Source organism: Terrapene carolina, unplaced genomic scaffold (genome assembly GCF_002925995.2).
Source record: "Terrapene carolina triunguis isolate 2854851 unplaced genomic scaffold, T_m_triunguis-2.0 Scaffold89, whole genome shotgun sequence".
Classification (NCBI taxonomy): Eukaryota; Metazoa; Chordata; order Testudines; family Emydidae; genus Terrapene; species Terrapene triunguis.
The window spans coordinates 4,521,375-4,539,722 of record NW_020664440.1 but is presented as its reverse complement, the minus strand read 5'-3'; the positions used below and the strand labels follow the sequence as shown (position 1 = coordinate 4,539,722).

At 45.2% G+C, this 18,348-nt stretch overlaps 1 protein-coding gene across 2 annotated transcripts in view; it reads left to right on the top strand.

The window, feature by feature from the left end:
- The window catches only part of ADAMTS9 (ADAM metallopeptidase with thrombospondin type 1 motif 9), a 133,525-nt gene that overhangs the window by 8,386 nt on the left and 106,791 nt on the right, over nucleotides 1-18,348 (top strand). For both annotated transcript variants that reach the window (XM_024192709.2, XM_024192708.2), the window contains exons 4-8: nucleotides 13,362-13,636; nucleotides 15,888-15,971; nucleotides 16,074-16,198; nucleotides 16,650-16,690; nucleotides 16,809-16,914. In XM_024192709.2, coding sequence (XP_024048477.1) covers nucleotides 13,362-13,636; nucleotides 15,888-15,971; nucleotides 16,074-16,198; nucleotides 16,650-16,690; nucleotides 16,809-16,914 — 631 coding nt within the window. The remainder of the gene's footprint in view (nucleotides 1-13,361; nucleotides 13,637-15,887; nucleotides 15,972-16,073; nucleotides 16,199-16,649; nucleotides 16,691-16,808; nucleotides 16,915-18,348) is intronic.

The window sequence follows — 18,348 nt, the reverse complement described above, 5'->3', positions numbered from 1 at the left end:
AGAATCACTTGAGAGATCGTCCAATGGACTGGATGATAACTGTGCGCTCACCTGTGTACACTCGCAGGTCCTAAGGTGAAGGAGTTGTGTAGATTCATAGATTTCATGGTCACAGGGGAGCACTAGGATTATCTAGTCCACGAGACAGGCCAGGAAACCTTACCCATAATTTCTGCATCAAGTCCACAACTAGTGGTTGAACTAGAGCATATCGTTTAGAAAGACATCCGGTCTTGATTTAGTCCAGCTACGGTTATTACTTCACCGACAGGAAACCTTCGCTATATCTAAATAAACCACTTCGGTTCCTCTCTCATTCTGTTCCATACAATTTCCAGAGGGGGTTGGATGAACATGACTTCTAACATACTCATTTTTTTTTCAAACACACCTGTATGTGTGTACACGTCACACAAACTCCTTAGTTGTGCTTATATCTGTGGCTTTCCCCTTCCAGCCTGCCGCCTCTATTGCAGTTGTTAATTTGATTTGTTGTTTTCAGAAAGTGAGGGATAGGAAGCCAACCCCTTCTGTGCTGTAGGGTTCTTTATTTCTCTCATGTGTTTTCTTTTCATCTTTGTCTGGTTTTTGCTGCTTACCTTTCTTTTCTTCTGTCTCTTATATCTCTCCTGGGGTGTGTTTTTGGTTAATTTATTTCTGATCTTTTGCTACTACTATCAATTCATGCTCCAGCTCTTTTACGGCTTGTCTGGAGCTTTCTGGTATAATTCTACCTGTCTGTTGTGTTTTGTTTTTCTCAGTATTGTTCTTGCTTATTATTTACTCCCAATTTGCCCATTTCTATATCTTTTACTACAAACCCCTTGCAAGAGTTATATTTTGAACTAGCTGTTTCTGTTCTTCCCTCCTTTGCGATCCAATTGTGTTCTGATATCTGCCCTCTTACCACCTGACTTTTCATTATGCTTTTTCTGTTTTCTTTCCAGCTTCACAAAAAAACCAAAAACCGTTTAGCACAGGCTCCCCCCGCTACACCTCATTTTTCCTTCCGTTTGGCATAACAGACTCAGGCTGTGGCTGAAATAGACAAGAAGTTTTTTCTCATATGTAGGAACAAGGATCAAATGTGAGCACTGGCTGCTGTCCCCACTTTCATTGCTAGAATAGCAGGCCCCTTCCACTCGTTTGCCTCAGGATTCGGAGATAGCAGTGGGTTTTGGATGGCAGTCGCAAGTCACATTGGGCCTAGCCCTGTAATGGCATTTGTTAAAGCAGAAGCATCCACTGGGGCGAAACTCTCTGATGAAACAGCAGCACTCACCTCATTGGTGCGACGCTGATAAGAAGATGATGAGAGTCCTCCCCATCTTGAAAGAGAGCCAGGAAAAGGCCGTCCTGCTATTTCATATTATGGTGGTAAGAAATGAGAGCTGGTCTCAGGTTAGTGCAGGACAGAGGAGCCCTGAGCTATCGGAGAACAGGCAGAACTTGCTACAGCAGAGTCCCCTGCAGACATGGACTGAGAGGAGGAGGAGGAGGAGAGGAAATGCGGTTATGTTGCAATCTTTTCTGTTCGGTTTCCACAACCCTACCAGCCCCGAGCTTTACTTGCACCAACGCTCGTTAGGAGCCGCTCTCGAGCGTAGAATGTTCTAGCACCTCCTGAAAGCGAATGCAAAAGTGTTACAAATGTGAAGTCCCAAATTCTGACCTGCGTATTTCGACTTACCATTCTAAATTCCTGCTTGATTGTTTAGCTTCAGTGATTCAGCAAACAGAAACGTCCCCACTCCTTGGATAGCTAGCTCCTAGAGCACCAAAAAATAAACATAGAAACGTTCCGAAGACATTCGCTAGCTCTAGCATTTGAGAACTGCTCAGTCCGCTCGTGGATGGTTTTTTGCCAGTGGGGAGAAAGGTGAAATGCAAAGTAGCTGTGAATTATTTGCTCCTCTCTTCAATAAAGAGGCAGCTTTTGCTGCAGTCACGCCGAGTGTCATTATTATCTTGTAGGACATTGACGTTTCCCAGACTTCTGGCCAGATGAATGCTTGCAGTTCCCAAAGGTGTAGGCTGTTGAATGTGCGGTTATCGCATTGATAAGGTGGCCAAAGTAAATAGGTCAGCTCCTCCAGTGGTGTAAATCCGTGTAGCTCTATTGGGTTCAATCCGTTTACACCATAAGTGGTTCTAGACCCTGTTCCATAGAAGTAACCTATTCCTGTGTAGACCTAATCTTATGTGGATTCCATTTGGTCCTTTTCTGATGATGCCACAAGTCATGGTACAAAATATGTCTCGCCGTGCAACTGACACGCCTGACACCGAACTAATCAGTAATGTGTCACCGATTCTCAGATACATTAGTGAGTAACTTGTAATACATTACGCTTTCAAAGTAACTTTTAACGGCCTTTCCTGCTGAACACAACACTGGAGAGTCACCGTAGCCTGGGGCCATTTGAACTATGGCCTAAGCTACCAGATCGTTGTTCTAATTAAGCCTTTGTTAATTTTGGGCCTGATCCTAGGTGGCGCTGAGCACCCTCCATTCCCATCATCCATTCTGTTGTCATCTCTCTCCCTGAGATTACTGGTGGCGCTCCCTTGCTATGGACAGGAGTAGGTACAGCCAGGGCATTCCCATTGGCCTGGGACTGCCCCTCCTGAGTCTGCCAGAGCCTGGATTTCTAAAGCTTATGGGCCTACTGCAAATCCCATATTTCCTCACAAGCATATAGGGAGGCTGGGGTCCCATAGGTGAGGGGCTCAGACTCAGGAATGACTTGGTGGGGGCCTTGTCATAGGAGAGGGTAGAGGGTCTTCCATTTCCTTTGTGCAGAAGAGACTGTAAACTGGTGTTTGTGCGATGGGAAACGGGGGTCACAATATTTGATTGTAAGATTTTTATGATGGGGTGTGTTCAACTTTAGGATGTGCCTCAGGCTGTGGCTAGCCACCAGATACATTGAAAAGGCGTGTGTGTGAGAGAGAAAATGAGTCTTGCATGCCATTGAAATATCTTTAAATGAACACCTGATTCAGGATAATGAGATTATATGTGACTTGTTAGAGTCCAATCTCCCCTTTCCCAGAATCCCCTACCTCTGCCTCCATATCTCAAGATTATGTCTCTTCCTACATCCCACAGGATACCTCCCAACCTGACACACCCTTACCCTGCCTCCCACCCCAGGCACTCATCCCTGAGGAATCATTCCCATCTCTGCTTCTGTGTTTCTAGCTTGCAGTATTGTTGTGAGTCTCACAATATTGGCTGTGTGTTTTAAAGCCCCAGCTCCTGGACTCATGTGACTAGGTGGCAATCTCCGCTTTCCTTTCTTACAGAAGTAAGCTTCTGGCTCTTGTGGCTGTGAAGAAAAGCCTGATGTGAAACCAGAAGGCAAATAAAAACATACCTCCCAATGGTTCTAGTGGCTAAAGCAGGGCGCAGTGTCATTCAAATTTGGACCAGCTGCCCCTCCATAGACAGAAAAAGAGGGGCAGCTGAACCAAACCTGAGTGGCGCAGTGACCCCATGCGCCAGGTTGCAATACCACTGGGTTTGGGGGCCCTCTCAAATGGGGCTCTGGGACAACCTGCCCCTTTTGCACAATCCCCCCGTCCAAGTGGCCTGAATGCGGGAAATGGTCCCAGCTTTAACTGTGACAAGGGACACATGGGGGTCAAAGAGGGACAGTCCCGAGAAACCCGGGACTGTTGGGAGGTCTGTAAAAAGAGTCCGACCTTTATTATTTTTAAGCCAACCCCATGATTGTGTGGGGCCTGACTCGTGATTTTTGGCAGGAGTGCCCCTATGATCCCAGACGCTCTCCATTCCCCTGCTGATTTCAACCTCCTGCTGCCCCACACTCAGACAGAAGCTGGGCCCCTGGGAGCGTAGTTTGCTGGAGCCACGCTACTACTGCAGGCAGTCCTCTGTGCCCCACACATGGCTTCTTCTCGGCTCAGCCCACCCACCGCTGCCTCCTTGTGGCTCGAGATTGGAATGACAGCTCAGCAGAGCAAGACCCTGACAGGCAGCACAGCAGAACTTCAGCCCACCAGGAAGGGCGGGAAAAGGTGCCTGTGTCAGGACAGAGGCATCCCGAAGATGAAAAATTCGGCTAGGATGAGCCCTTCCTCCCGCTCCCAGTGGAAGTCCAAAGGAACCAATTGGTTAATAGCAGGCCTAAGAGAGGGGGGACGAAGCGGGGTAGTGGAATAGTAGAAGGACCCTGGCACGGCTTAATTTTACTGGGCAGGTGGAGACAATTTCTGGAGGGGAGGGAGGCAGCTGAGGGAACAGCCCGAGGCTGCATCTTAGTGCAGCTTAGCAATTGCTTCTCTGCTGGTGGGCCGGGTTGGGCTGGGAGGAGGCAGCTGGGCCCACTGGGCACTTCTCTGTCCCCCAGCTGGGCGGCCACAAGGCTGCTCTCAGTAGCCGGCTGGGTTAAGTTTCCCTCCTTTGCCCTCCCACTGGCTCTGAGTGCCGAGCCGGCCTAGGGCCAGGGCCTCCTGTCCAGTCCAGCTCCCCCTCCCATGAAGGAGGTTCCAGTAGGCGAGAGGAGAAGTGGAGGAGGTGACTCAGCCCTGGGGGTCTGGTGAGGAGAGGAGGGGGGCTGACTGGGATACAGGCACATGGGGTCTTTGGGAGGGACATGGGCTTGGGGGAGCCTTGGGGAGGGGCTTGAGAGAAGATACAAGACATTTGGAAAGGGGAAGGATTGGGGAGAGGGATGTCAGCAAATTTGCCCTGTCTGGGGCTTTGTAGAAGGGGTGGGGGGATTTGTGGTAATTGTGAAGGTCTATATGCCCCCCCCCTTCCCCCATACCTTCCCTTGGTTTAGCTGGCAGTTAGCCCACTGCCTGCAGCAATCTGCTTGAGTGCGTAAGAATTCATAGCACGGGAATCAAGCGTCGTAGACCGGAAGGTGTAATGTTTGCAGGAGCGGTATTAAATGTTGTTGTGCTTTGAGCTGTTCACATGCTGGATACGTTTCAAGAAGAAAACCCAGGATTCAGGGCCAGCAGGGCAACTGTCCCTATGAGCAGATGCTTCTGGGTTGGATGTTTCTGATGATCAGAATACATAGGTGCAGAGACTGAAAAGGTCCAAGTGGGGCAAAATAGGCCATGACCATTAACAAGGAGATGAATTTGGGCCATGAGATCTTAGACCTGTACTCAGACATCTCAATCTATGGCACAGTTTGATATTTCAGTGTGAAACGACTTTGTTTCAAAATTCTTGTGCGTGGTAGAAAAAAAGTTAAATCGAAACAAAGTTTTTTTTTCAGAATTTGCCTTTGTGGAGAATTTAGAAACTTTCTGGTTTAGTTCCTAATCAGAATAAAAACAAATGCCGAAATCTCCAAATCCTTTGTGAATAGGGATTTCCATCCTCTGCCTGGCTTTAACATGCCTGTGAACAGTGTGCTGTATGATATGGTTTTGCTGTATTACAGTTTTGTCTGCACATACACTGTTATATCTATACATTTTTAGTGAATTCTTTTGCCGTTAAGGACTCTAGAGCTAATTTAGCTCTATACACTGGTAAGCATAGAATCATAGGGTTGGAAGGGACCTCAGGAGGTCATCTAGTCCAACGCCCTGCTCAAAGCAGGGCCAATCCCCAACTAAATCCCCAAATGGTATCCTCAAGGATTGAACTCACAACCCTGGGTTTAGCAGGCCAATGCTCAAACCACTGAACTATCCCTACCCCCGATTGATTTGTATTTGAACTTTCTTTGGTTTGCAGTGCAAGTAGTAATCAGACGGTTATCATTTTTGTCTCATATGTGTGAACGTAGAATATGTTGTTTTTCATTGGATTCTTGTTTGGGTTTGATTATTCATTTCCCATTTCGTTTTTGTTCTTCACGCCCACCCCCCAGTCCATAAATGCTGTTTTCTATATCCTACTGTAGCAACTGACAATTCTCTGGGTCCATAGTCATGGAAGTGGAGTTAACGTCCTGTGGAGTTATCATTAATTCTGCCTTTGTCAGAATTGTCCGATTGTCAGAATATGCTACCAAGCAAGCCACTCCCCTCCCCTCTCTTTTCACTCCTCCATCTCCAGCTGTCATCCTAGCAGCATAACAGACTTCCATCACCAAAACTAAATTCTGCTCTGGGTTACACTGGCGTAAATCTGGAATAAATCCATTGACTATAGTAGAGTAACTCCAGATTTACACGGTGGTGTAACAGAAAGAGAATTTGCCTTGATGTCATTAAAAGGGAAAGATCTGAGTTTGTCTTCTGGGACAGTTCAATGAATGCCCATCATTTGAATAAGGTAGGATTTTTTTGTTTATTTTGCTTAATCCAAATACAGTAAACACCGTATTTTTCTAGACTGCGACTGTAAATACAGCTACTATCCTGTCACCATGCATGTGATTTCTCAGTGGACTGTGGGGCATCCAAAAGGAAATCTTCATAAATTACAGTCAAAATTGTGTGCACGTTTCTTGAAATCTGGGGTGGATCAGGGGTAATGGAGCATAGCCTCTTCCATCTATAGGTGACTGGTTTAGAGCCCTCCTAAGATGGTAGTGGCCGATGCTTATTTTTGTGAAATGAAATGCCGGGTCTCCCTCTGATTCTGGTCTCCACATCACAGAAACCGCAATCAAAACTTCACCCCCTGTTAGCGGCCTCAGCTGGCATGGAATCTGAACTGTTCCTCTCACTCCTAGCGATGGCCCCATGAGGTCAGGGTTGAGGCACATTAGTAAAATATTGCAAAGCTTGTGTTACTGCTCCCCACATTGTACCTGTGTGTTGGGCGGAGAAAGGAGTTTTTTGTTTCCCTTGTGTTCTCGTTAGCACCTTTCATGAACTTCAGTGAAAAGACTCTTTGAAACAATTAGATGTTTTTAAAGGGAGGTAAATAAAAAAGGCTATAAGGGCTGTTTAAAACACTGCTGTGTTGTTTTGAAGTTCATTGTAAGGGTCTATTCTCCTTTCCTTGCATAATTGTCACTGGTAGCAATCGGAGTTAAAATTCCTATTGAGAGTTAGAACAACAGGGTTGGATTCTATAGCCAGTACTCCTAGGTGTGTTTCCAGCGATTTCACTGGGAGTTCATGTGAGTGTGGGTAGCAGGATCAGGCCTATATATTGAAACCAAGCACATATACAAAGCCATTCTGCAAGGGTGAATTGCCTATAGCTCTCCCTAACAACTTCAGTTCTAGGGAGTCAGGTCACAAGGTGTTTAACCGCCTTGAGGGAACTCAGTTAAATTTTGCTCAGCTTTATGAAAGCGTGCAATAATTAACTTCCTAACTATAGCTTTAGCATCTGCTTCGCTGGGTCAGAGCAGTTATAGAGACTTTATAGACTAACTACCAAATAGTGAGTCTTAAGTACTAAAACACCTGGTTTATGTATTCAAATTGCATTTGATAATAAGTTAGTTTAAAAGCACTTTTTTTTTTTTTTTTTTTAAACCTGGAAGGGAATTTTAATACTGTTAGCTAAGAAGCTACTTCCCTCCCCCCGCCCCAGCTTTCATGAACTTGAACTGGAATTGCTTTCATTGTCACATGCCTTATTTAATTGTGCAAAATGCTTTCTAGTCCCAAGGGCAAGTTAATGTGGAAGTGGAAAGGATTAGAGCTATTAGGAACAAGTGATCACTCTTTTAATTTTAGCATAACAATAGTTACTACTTCAAAAGCAATCTGGGTGTCTACTCCTGTCACCCTTACTAATGCAATCAGTCGGAGTACCCCTATAGGGCCTGATTCTCCATTGCCTTTGGGTCTGGTCCAAAGTCCATTACGTTCAATGGAAAGAGTCCCATTGACTTAATTTCAATGGTCTTTGAATCATCCTTTGGCCAAACTGAATGCCATCAGACCAGGATGGTAGCATTTTACCTCCAATTTGCACCACTGGAAATGACTGCACAGTGTACAAGGCCTATGTTGTTTGCTTGTGTGAATAAAATGTACAGGATTGGGTCTTTATATCCTTCCGTTGGCTTCGTTTCTTCCTTCCCGTTGCAAGTGAAAATTAATTGTTAGAGTTTAGCTCCATCAAGTACTGTACCGGGTGGTTGCTAAAGTGAAGCAATCATTAAAAACAGACATGGCTTAAAATCCAATGTTAGGAAATTGTTAGACTAGTTCTTTGACCACGTTTAAATGAATATCAACTGTTGGAGCTGTACAAAGGATAGCTTCGTTCATCCTTGAATTATTAATCTAGTGGTGGCTTGGCTTTAAACGCCAGGCACTTGAAAAAACATCTCATCATTGGGACTTGGATTTTATTGTGAATAAGCCAATGTCTTGTTCCTTAAACCCATCTAATTACTGTCATGTGTAGGTAGGTGCTTTCCAGTCATTTGCGAGGAACTGAGAGATTGCCAAACAAATATTTTGCTTCCTGTTATCAGTTGATATATCAACGTGGTAGACGAATGCAAAACATCACACTCTTATTATAGCTCAAAATATAAGCGGTTTTCATTGCTTTCCATGTTATCAGACTAAGCTTGCCATTGTTAAGTTAAATTTTGCAGTGTTGGCTCCAGGGTATTAGAGAGACAAGATGGGTAAGGTAATATCCTTTATTGGACCCACACTGTTAATTTATGGTATTCTGAGTTTTTCACTTCTGCTTAATTAGACTGCAGAATGTAGATCTATTCAAGCGGTATGGATCATTTCTATCCTTTGGTGGCCATCTTAATGGTGACAAGTTAGATATCAACAGCTTTAGACCATATGCACAATTGCTGTTGGGAGTTTTATGCATGGCTTGAGAGCAGTATATTGCGGTTAGTGTTTCGTTTCTTTTTTTTTACAAATTAAAGTGACCCATTTCTGGCTGGTTAAGATAACAGCTCATTATTGTCAAAGTACATGAATGGTTTTAAATCAGTTGCTGTCATAGAATCTCAGGGTTGGAAGGGACCTCAGGAGGTCATCTAGTCCAACCCCCTGCTCAAAGCAGGACCAATCTCCAGACAAATTTTTGCCCCAAATGGCCCCTTCAAGGATTGAACACACAACCCTGGGTTTAGCAGGCCAATGCTCAAACCACTGAGCTATCCCTCCCCCTGAGTGTGTTTAGTTTGTTAGGCCAGGTCTACACTATAAACGTGTATCAGTATAATTACGTTGCTCTAGGGTAGTTTCACTGACCTAACCCCCGATGCAGGCAGCACTATGTGGATGGGAGGACTTCTCCCATCAACATCGCTAACCCCTCTTGCGTAGGTGGATTAGCTATGCCGACGGGAGACACTCTCCTGTTGGCGTAGTAACATCTTCACTAAAGCATTATAGTTGTGCAGCTGCAGCACTGTCCGTGAAGACAAGCCCTCAGTTACGAGATTGGAATACCCAGTGTATAAATATGACTGACTGGTGCTTTTCTGGGGCGCCTATCGAGAGAGACATGGAAGGATTAGATGTATATCCGTAAATGTCAATAAACAACGATTTCACCAAACACACACACACACCCCGATGACAAAATGTTTCCACTGAGAATCGAAATTGACAGATAGGTAAAGCAATAAAAATGCTGCTTCAGAAAGTATGAGAGATTGATTTTAAGGCTATTTACGGTGTGTATTTTGACAATTTGTGTTTGAACTGATACAAAGCTCTAACTTTGTGAATCTCAACCACCTCTATCTTTAAAGAATTGTCTGACCCCTTGCCCCATAAGCTCCCGCAACTGTGAACGTTTAAAATAGATAAAAATAAAACAAATACTTACAACTCATCATTTTGTGCAACTGTGAACATTTAAATTGATACAAATAAAAAAGCTTTAACATAAGTATTGTTATTTTCCATCCAAATTATAAAAATGAACTCTGCCAACCCTCCCCCACCCTCTCTATAGTCACACAAATACAACTGCCCTACTTACTTAATTCTAAGCTCGCATCCTCGAATAACAAGAGTAAGGCAGGAAGTACCAAACTTCCCTATCCCCTTAACTGTAACCCATTGCTATATTAAAAACAATTACTTAAGAACATAAGAATGGCCCTACTGGGTCAGACTAAGGGTCCATCTAGCCCAGTATCCTGTCGTCCGACAGTGGCCAGTGCCAGGTGCCCCAGAGGGAATGAACAGAACAGGGAATCATCAAGTGATCCATCCCCCAGTCGCTTCTTTTCCTTTTTGGATCTAAGGACCTTGCAGAACTTTACCATAGAAATGCTGCAGACCAATAAGGTCCAGCTAACCTGTAAAATTACAGGAAACCATATTGTGAACCAACCCCACATTCAATCTGCGTTACACCTGGCAGTGCTGTCTTCTCCCTGCAGGGCTGGGCTTGGCTGGATCCAACTCAGGGGTGGGCAAACTTTTTGGCCCAAGGGCCACATCTGGGAATAGAAATTGTATGGTGGGCCATGAATGCTCACAAAATTAGGGTTGGGGTGCGGGAGGTGGTAAGGACTCTGGTTGAGGGCCTGGGCTCCGGGTTGGGGCCGGAAATGAGGAGTTCAGGTTGCGGGAGGGGGCTGAGGGCTCCAACTGGGGGTACGGGCTCTGGGGTTGGGCTGGGGATGATGAGTTTGGGGTGCAGGAGGGTGCTCCAGGCTGGGACTGAGGGGTTTGGAGGGTAGGAGGGCTGGGGCATGGGGTTGGGGCGCAGGGGAGGCTCAGGGATTAAGGGTGCGAGCGGTGCTTACCTCAAGCGGCTCCCAGAAGCAGCGGCATGTCCCTTCTCGGCCCCTACGCGGAGGTGCGGCCAGGCGGGTCTACATGCTGCTCAGTCCACAGGCATCACCCCTGCAGCTCCCATTGGCCGTGGTTTCCGGACAATGAGAGATGGAAGGGCGGCACTTGGGGTGGGGACAGCGTGCAAAGCAAAGCACCCTGACTGCCTCTACATGTAGGAGCCAGAGGGGGGCCATGCCATTGCTTCCGGGAGCCATGTGAAATGGCCCCCGACCCTGCTCCCCAGCTGGAGCACTGGAGCAGGGCAAGCCCCAGACCCACTCCGCAGCGAGAGCTCGAGGGCCGGATTAAAACGGCTGGTGGGCCGGATCTGGCCCATGGGCCGTAGTTTACCCACCCTTGCTCCAACCAGTGCTCAACTTGGCTGCCAGTTTTGTACTCCTGGCAAGAGAATTCACTGTTGATTAGTCAAGAGCTTCCAACTCCTAGCTAAGGGGTATGTGTGTACATGCAGGAATGTCTGTCCTTAATGCAAACTTCCACACTGGCTTCAGAACCGCTGGAGAGCATGGTTAATAACTTCCTGCACTCCCTCTAGAACATTGGTTCTCAAACTGGGAGTCGGGACCTCTCAAGGGGTCACGAGGCTATTACATGGGGGGTCGTGAGCTGTCAGCCTTCACCCTAAACCCCGCTTTGCCTCCAGCATTTATAATGGTGTTAAATATATAAAAAATGTATAAGGGGGGTCGCACTCAGAGGCTTGCTATGTGAAAAGTGTCACCAGTAAAAAAGTTTGAAAACCACTGCTCTAGGATGCTCAAATAGCAACTATTTGTTTGCAGTCAGTCAAGCCTGTATACTGCCCCCTAGGCTGGGAATGTTTCCATATCCACTCACAGCAAGTAGAAACAGCTGCTATAATTACAGCTATAAGGTTTTTGGCCCAAAACTAGAAAAGAAAAGGGGATTACATATAGGTATAGTTGGCCTGCTTCTGCACTACTTCTTAGCAGATGCAGGTGGCATGTGACCCGGATTCATCACCGAATTTGGTCTTCTAGTTGGATCATTAGCTTCCCTGGCCCGGGCTGAGTACTGACGGGCAGTGCAACATGAACGCTGATCCATCTCCCCCCACTGCCACACTGATTTACACTGGTGTATGCCAATGCTGCCTCTGAAGTTATTTTACCACGAGATCATAATCATGCCCCGTTTAACAGCACTGCTTAGTGCAGGATAACTAGAGCAACCCAGCTACATATGAATGCCATGGGTTTTTCCAGGCTTCCTACTCAAATAGCTGTTATGTGTGGATTGTTAGCTGTCATAAGGTAGTCCACACCAAACATAAGGAAACATGGCTGGCCTTCATATGAGTGATGTATTGGTTGCGGTACGGTAGCATTTAATTTTAGAATGTCGTGTATTGACATGGAGGAGGCAAATGATCCGTTCTCAGTTGAACAGTCATTGGGCCATACACTTAGCTGGCTGCTGCTATTTATTAACATTTTAAAATCAGTGCTTTGGAAATTATTACTAAAACATCCGAAAAGGAAACGGCACATGTCAAATAGCCAAGAAGTTCCCTATCGTTGAAATCTTGTTTGCACTCTGAGCGTTCCTTTGTTCCCTAATATTCTGCTTCCTGTACCCTTCTCAGTGGGTCAGATAAGGAAATTGGATATTTTTCACCAGCATGATGAAATTAAAGGAAAGCTACAAAGACTACGAGGTCTGTAGGCCGTTAGATGAACAGTGCTGATTTGGCTTTATGTTACTTAGCAGTACTGAACTGTTTCTCTTGGATGAATCACATTCAATTAGCTACTTCCTCTGATGAGCTGATTAAAACTTAAGTGGCATCAAATACCAGTGAGTTTGCTCTTACACTTAAATAATGCTGTAATTACGTACTAATCCGATGGTAAATCTTAATTGTACATGTTCCATATGTTTCTTTGCCCATGTACCCTCCTCACTCTGTCATCTTCATATCAGCTTTTAGCATACTTTCCAGGTCCCTTTTTATGTTTTGCCTAATTGAATATCAAAAGCAGTATATGTGAAACTTCCTGTGTTCTATTCTTTAGTCAGTGGCAGCTGTGTTATTAGATGACCTTTACTGTTTCGGTGGCACAGAATAATAAGAGGGAAAAAATATTTGAAGCACAGCCATGCTATTGTTACAGGCAGAAATGAATCATATGTAATTGCTTCAGTCTTTGGTTCCCAAATCTGGCAGTCCTTATTCCATCCTTCAGTTCTGCCTGAGTAAGAGAGGCAGGATTTAGCCCTTATTCTCTTATGTGGGTTAATAGCCACATTGGACACACGTGGAATCTATACGCAGACAGAATAGTTAAAATTCCTGGATACAAATAGAACAAATTTGGCTGATTTTTTTAGTATGAATTCTTCCTACATACAGGATTACTCTGGTCCTGGTCCAGCAATGCATTTAAACACGTCTAGCTTTAAGCATCATTGACTTCAATGGGACTACTCATGTCTTTAAAGTTAAGAACATGTTTAAGTGCTTTGCTAAACTGTGGCTTTCCATGCAATCCTTGTTTTGCATGGCTACTTAGAACAAATCTAAATGAGTGTAGGAGACAGGCTACTAGCTGTTGTATGAACTGAAGTGTGTTCCTAACATGAAAAACATGTGGTTTTGAATGCATTCAATCAGGAATCCATCTTTTTTTAAACCATAGGGCATGAAAATAGTCACAAGAAGAGCAAGAGGAAAAACCGGAGAAGACAATGGCAAGAAAGTAGTCTGTTCTCGGACGTGGAGGTATTAAAACATAGCATAGCCGGAAATCAATTTTCTACATATAACAACAAGACTGATGACAAGACGCACCGAAGGACAAAGCGATTCCTCTCCTACCCTCGGTTTGTGGAAGTCATGGTGGTGGCAGACAGCAGAATGGTTGCCTACCATGGAGCTAATCTGCAACACTATATCTTAACATTAATGTCAATAGTAAGTATCAAAATAGAGGAAGAATTTCCCCCCTTGGATTTTACTCGCCCCATCCCAAGAGGGTGCGATACTCATAGCTTGTGTACATCAAGTACTGTACTAAAGTCAGGATTAGGTAAAGATGGAATGTGGCTCAGCTCAACAAAACTTCAGCCATGTCCTCCCTCAATATAGAAAATGTCGGAACCCACAAGAGACTCTTCCAGTCCTGTTGGATGGGTTCTTCCATCCCTGGCTCCACCACACAAATTAACTATTCCTGTGGTTCGTTCCTTCAGTTCCCCAGGTCTCCAGCAGTAGGGTTGCCACAGGCTAGTGCTGCTGTCCTTGGGATCTAGTCTCCTTCCCACTCAGGCCCGGGTGATGTACAAGCTGAATGGGAATCTTGCCGCATGTGGCTTCCGAGCGTACACAATCATGAGGGTGGATCCCCTCCCCCTTCCTACATGCTGGGATTTAGAGGTTGAGTTGTTACCCAATTTTCTTTGCTGCTTAAAGCTCATGAAGAGTAGTAGTATCAGTTGACTTTCCATGATGGTAGTAGGAGTCCCAGTGGCAACTCTTGCTTGTGTGCAGTGGTAGGGTGGTTTTGCTGGCATCTTCCTTAGCTTTCTCACCCCATTCAAGAGCAGATGTAAGGCTGACAGACCCCGGTGGTCAGCGGGCGGGATCGAACCTGGGACCTCTGGAGTTTAGTGCATGAGCCTCTATCACATGAGCTAAAAGCCAACTGGCTGTTAGCTAAGGCTGTAGAGCAAACTCATTAATCTCTCTCTCTCTCTAAGTGGTCTTGGTGCCACTAGATGGGACAGAGCACCACACTCAGAAGGTGGGTTACACAGGCTTAATGGTTCCAAATGCCACTGGATCTTTGTGCTGAGCTCACTGATCAGCTCTGAGCGTTCTGTGCCTGCCGAGCGCCGATCTCTACCCTCAGCACTGAAGCAGACAGCCATGTGAGCTGATGCTATGGGTGGCAGATTCTGGATTACAGAACTCCACGTTCCCTAAATCAGATGCGATCTCTGAACTTAGAGTCCAGATCCTGGGGCTCAAAAGACACTACCACTATCTGTCATGAGAGGAGATTAATAATAAGAGCATGTTTAGGGTCAGTGTTTAGTTAGTGCCCTTGTTTCTCAGAACAAAGGCTTTTTTTCAGCATAGCAACAGCTTTCCTGTTGCTGACTAATGTTCAGTGACTCTCTTCTTTGGTGCATGGGACATTGAACAGCCTGGAAATGCATTTTGATATTCACTTGGATAATTTATGCTGTGCTTTCCAGAGATGAGCTGTCCAAAAAAAAAAAAAAAAAAGGTAAGTTCCCTGAAAGACTCACAGACAGAAGTATAGAAAATAGAATGTTGTTAGAAAGGTCCCTTGAGAAGGGTGATATGATCCTCTAGATGACTATGCCAAAAGCTGCAGTTATTTTGGATGCAGATCTCCCATTTATTTGAAAACACTAGTAAATATCCGATGGGAAACATTCCTGGACCAGCCCTCAGTAGCGACTAGATGATCTGTTTGGATTTTTCTATCTTTGATTTCTGTGGGTCAAATTCCACTCTCAGATTACCTCCCATAACCCCGCTCCCCCAATGATATCCATGGAAAAGTAGAGTATAAAACAGATAAACACGCACTTAAGTGTAAGGCTTAGCAAAATATGTACAACGGTTATCTGGTGAAAATCTCTGCACACCCTCCCGGTCTCCACCCAAAATGTACAAACTTCATAAAGTATTATCTACTGGAAGGGAATGGCCAAGATCATCAAGTGTGACTAGTGATTTTGCGTGTCCAATTTGAGACTTATTTGGAAGTGCTGGATTTTCAGAGGGCAGGCACTCAACGTTTAAGCTATCTTGAGTTGGGCACCCCAGAAATTGAAGCATTTGAAATCACTAGTCGCTTTTGAAAATCTTAGCTATTGATAGTTGCACTATCTGAGGATAGAATGTGGGTGATAATATATGTGCACAGAACTGAAAGATTTTGGGATTCTGGCACACACGGTTTTCCTTTTCATTTTAAAACAACGCTCAAGGTGTGATGCTAAATCTCTTAAGGTTTTGCACCGAGATAATGTTCGTGACCAGATTATTAGCTAAAATTCTACTACAAAACCCAGTGAGACAGCGAAGAGCTTCCACGCTCCGCTCATTCAGAGAACAGAAGACAAATTTGTGTTGTTTTAATTCTTTGTTTGAAGCTGGCAATAACTCTGAACATTTCTCTCTAATGCAGGTAGCCTCTATCTATAAAGACCCAAGTATTGGAAATTTAATTAATATTGTTATTGTGAAATTAGTCGTGATACATAATGAACAGGTAATGAAAGTCTTTTTTCTTCTTTGTGTTTGCCACAGGGAGTGGGCACTGAGATAAATAACTAAAATACACATTTTTGTATATATATTTTTTTATGGCTAGGATGGTCCTTCAATATCTTATAATGCCCAGACAACATTAAAAAACTTTTGCCAATGGCAGCATTCCCAGAACCACCCTGAAGAAAACAATCTACCCAAACATGATACTGCTGTACTTGTTACCAGGTATATTAAGTTTTCTCATTAATAATGTAGCCATTTGAGTATCACAGTTGGAAGCGATTGATTTATAATGCATGTGATCATCAGAAATAATTCATTTGGGGTAGCCCAGTAATGACCACAAGTGTTTGGATTGCAACTGTGGAAGTAGTGTAGCAATGAAAAGAAGTATGGTAAATATTTATCCCTCTGTTAAATGCATCTTTGATTGATTGTAGTATCCAGGACCTGCTCCTAATGCCATTGAAGGAAATTGGTAAAACTCTAATTGACTTAAATAGGCAGTTGAATCAGACCTCTTTGTTCACTGACAGCTTGTGTGACAAAACCAGCTTGAGAATGTCAGCTGGAGAACCAAGAATTGCTTTTGAATTTTTTTTTTTTTATTTTTGCATTTGTACTGTAACTTGCGTGTACATGAAAATTAAAAGCGTCAAGTCTGTTCTGCTTTCAGACAGGATATTTGTAGAGCTCACGACAAATGTGATACATTAGGTAAGCTTAATCTATTTTTGTTTTACTCCTTTGAGGTGACAATGTTAATATGTGCTTAACTCTGAGCAATATTTCTTTTTTTATCGTAAACCTTTTTGTTCTGCCCTTGCCTTTCTAGGTCTGGCTGAATTGGGCACTGTTTGTGATCCGTACAGAAGCTGTTCAATTAGCGAAGATAACGGACTAAGTACTGCTTTTACGATCGCGCATGAACTTGGCCACGTGTATGTTTTTATGTAAATAAGTTTACATTTAAATAGCCAAAGATATATGCTAAGTGGAACTGATGCACAGCTGAGCCTAAGAAATGAGCGTACTTGGGTAGGAGGTGCAAGGACAAGGAGGCGAAACAGCAGGCAGCATCTGGAAGGCGGCTGAAGATGCTCCATAGCATCATGGAGTGGCAAAGAGAAGGCCCAGCCCAGGAGGAGCAAAGAATGGGTGGGAGGGTGTGTCAGAGAAAGTCATAGGTGCCAATTCCGTGGGTGTTCTGGGGCTGGAGCACCCATGGGGAAAAATTGGTGGGTGCTCTGCACCCACCGGCAGCTCCCCTCCCCGCCCCTCTGCCCAGCTCACCTCTGCATCTGCCACCTCTCCTGAGCGTGCTGCCGCGTCCTGCTTCTCCCCCTCCCTCTCAACGCTTGCGCCGCGAAACAGTTGTTTCGCGTGGCAAGCGCTGGGAGGGAGGGGGGAGGAGGAGGAACGCGGCGCACTCGGGGAAGAGGCGGGGCTGGGACGGGGGATTGGGGAGGGGTCCAATAGGGGCAGGGAGGGCCCGGAATTGGGGCGGGGGAAGGCGCGAGCACCCACCGGTGCCGAGGAAAGTTGGCGCCTGTGGAGAGAGTCCCCAGCTGTGGGCAGCAATTGAGTAGGGGAGAAAAGGATGCTGCCCTTCCCATCCCCCTGCCCAAATCAAACGAACACGTATCCCCTCCTGCACTGTTGTTTCCTCTCAGGCCTAACTCGCCCCTAAACGCAGAGGGTGGGAGTCCGTAGGGTGTCTCCAAGCAGATCCAAGGTCTTGACGGCCTTTGGAGCTGACACGTTTTATGGCGTACTGCATGCGCCGCTCACCTTGCACGCACTCACACTCGTCACGAGGCTGCGATGATGGAAGAGCTAAGAGTAAACATGGGCAAACCTCTCCCCTTCTGCCACCTAGCCTCAGGGCCCCTGCCACTGCGCGTTTCTCAGAACAGACCCTACCCTGGCGGGTAACTTTACTGAAGTCAATGCAGTAGTTACGCCGGAGGATGAACTTAGCTTAGTGTGATTGGCATTCGACTGAGACAGCTTCCACCAAGGCAGTGCTCATGTGGATGAAGGGAGGATTCCCAATGCCCCCACATCCAGTTGAGCCCCCAATTGATCGTTGAAGGTAGGGACGAAAAAGATGAGCTTAGATCACGTAGTCCTTTGTCTTGCAAGTTCAGGATGTGTCATCTATCTGATGGCTACATCACCAATTAAAATAATATACTGGGTTTTAGATTAGAGACGTCAGAGGTGGGATTGGTGAGTTCTAATGAACAGCTCATTCGCTGCTTAAAACGTTTTTCATTTGGGCAGTGTATATTTAAGTGCAATTGTATTTTTTTAATTTGATATCCTGACGGAAATCCCCCAGGTTTGGCCTTCCCCACCCCTAACTTGCAGCA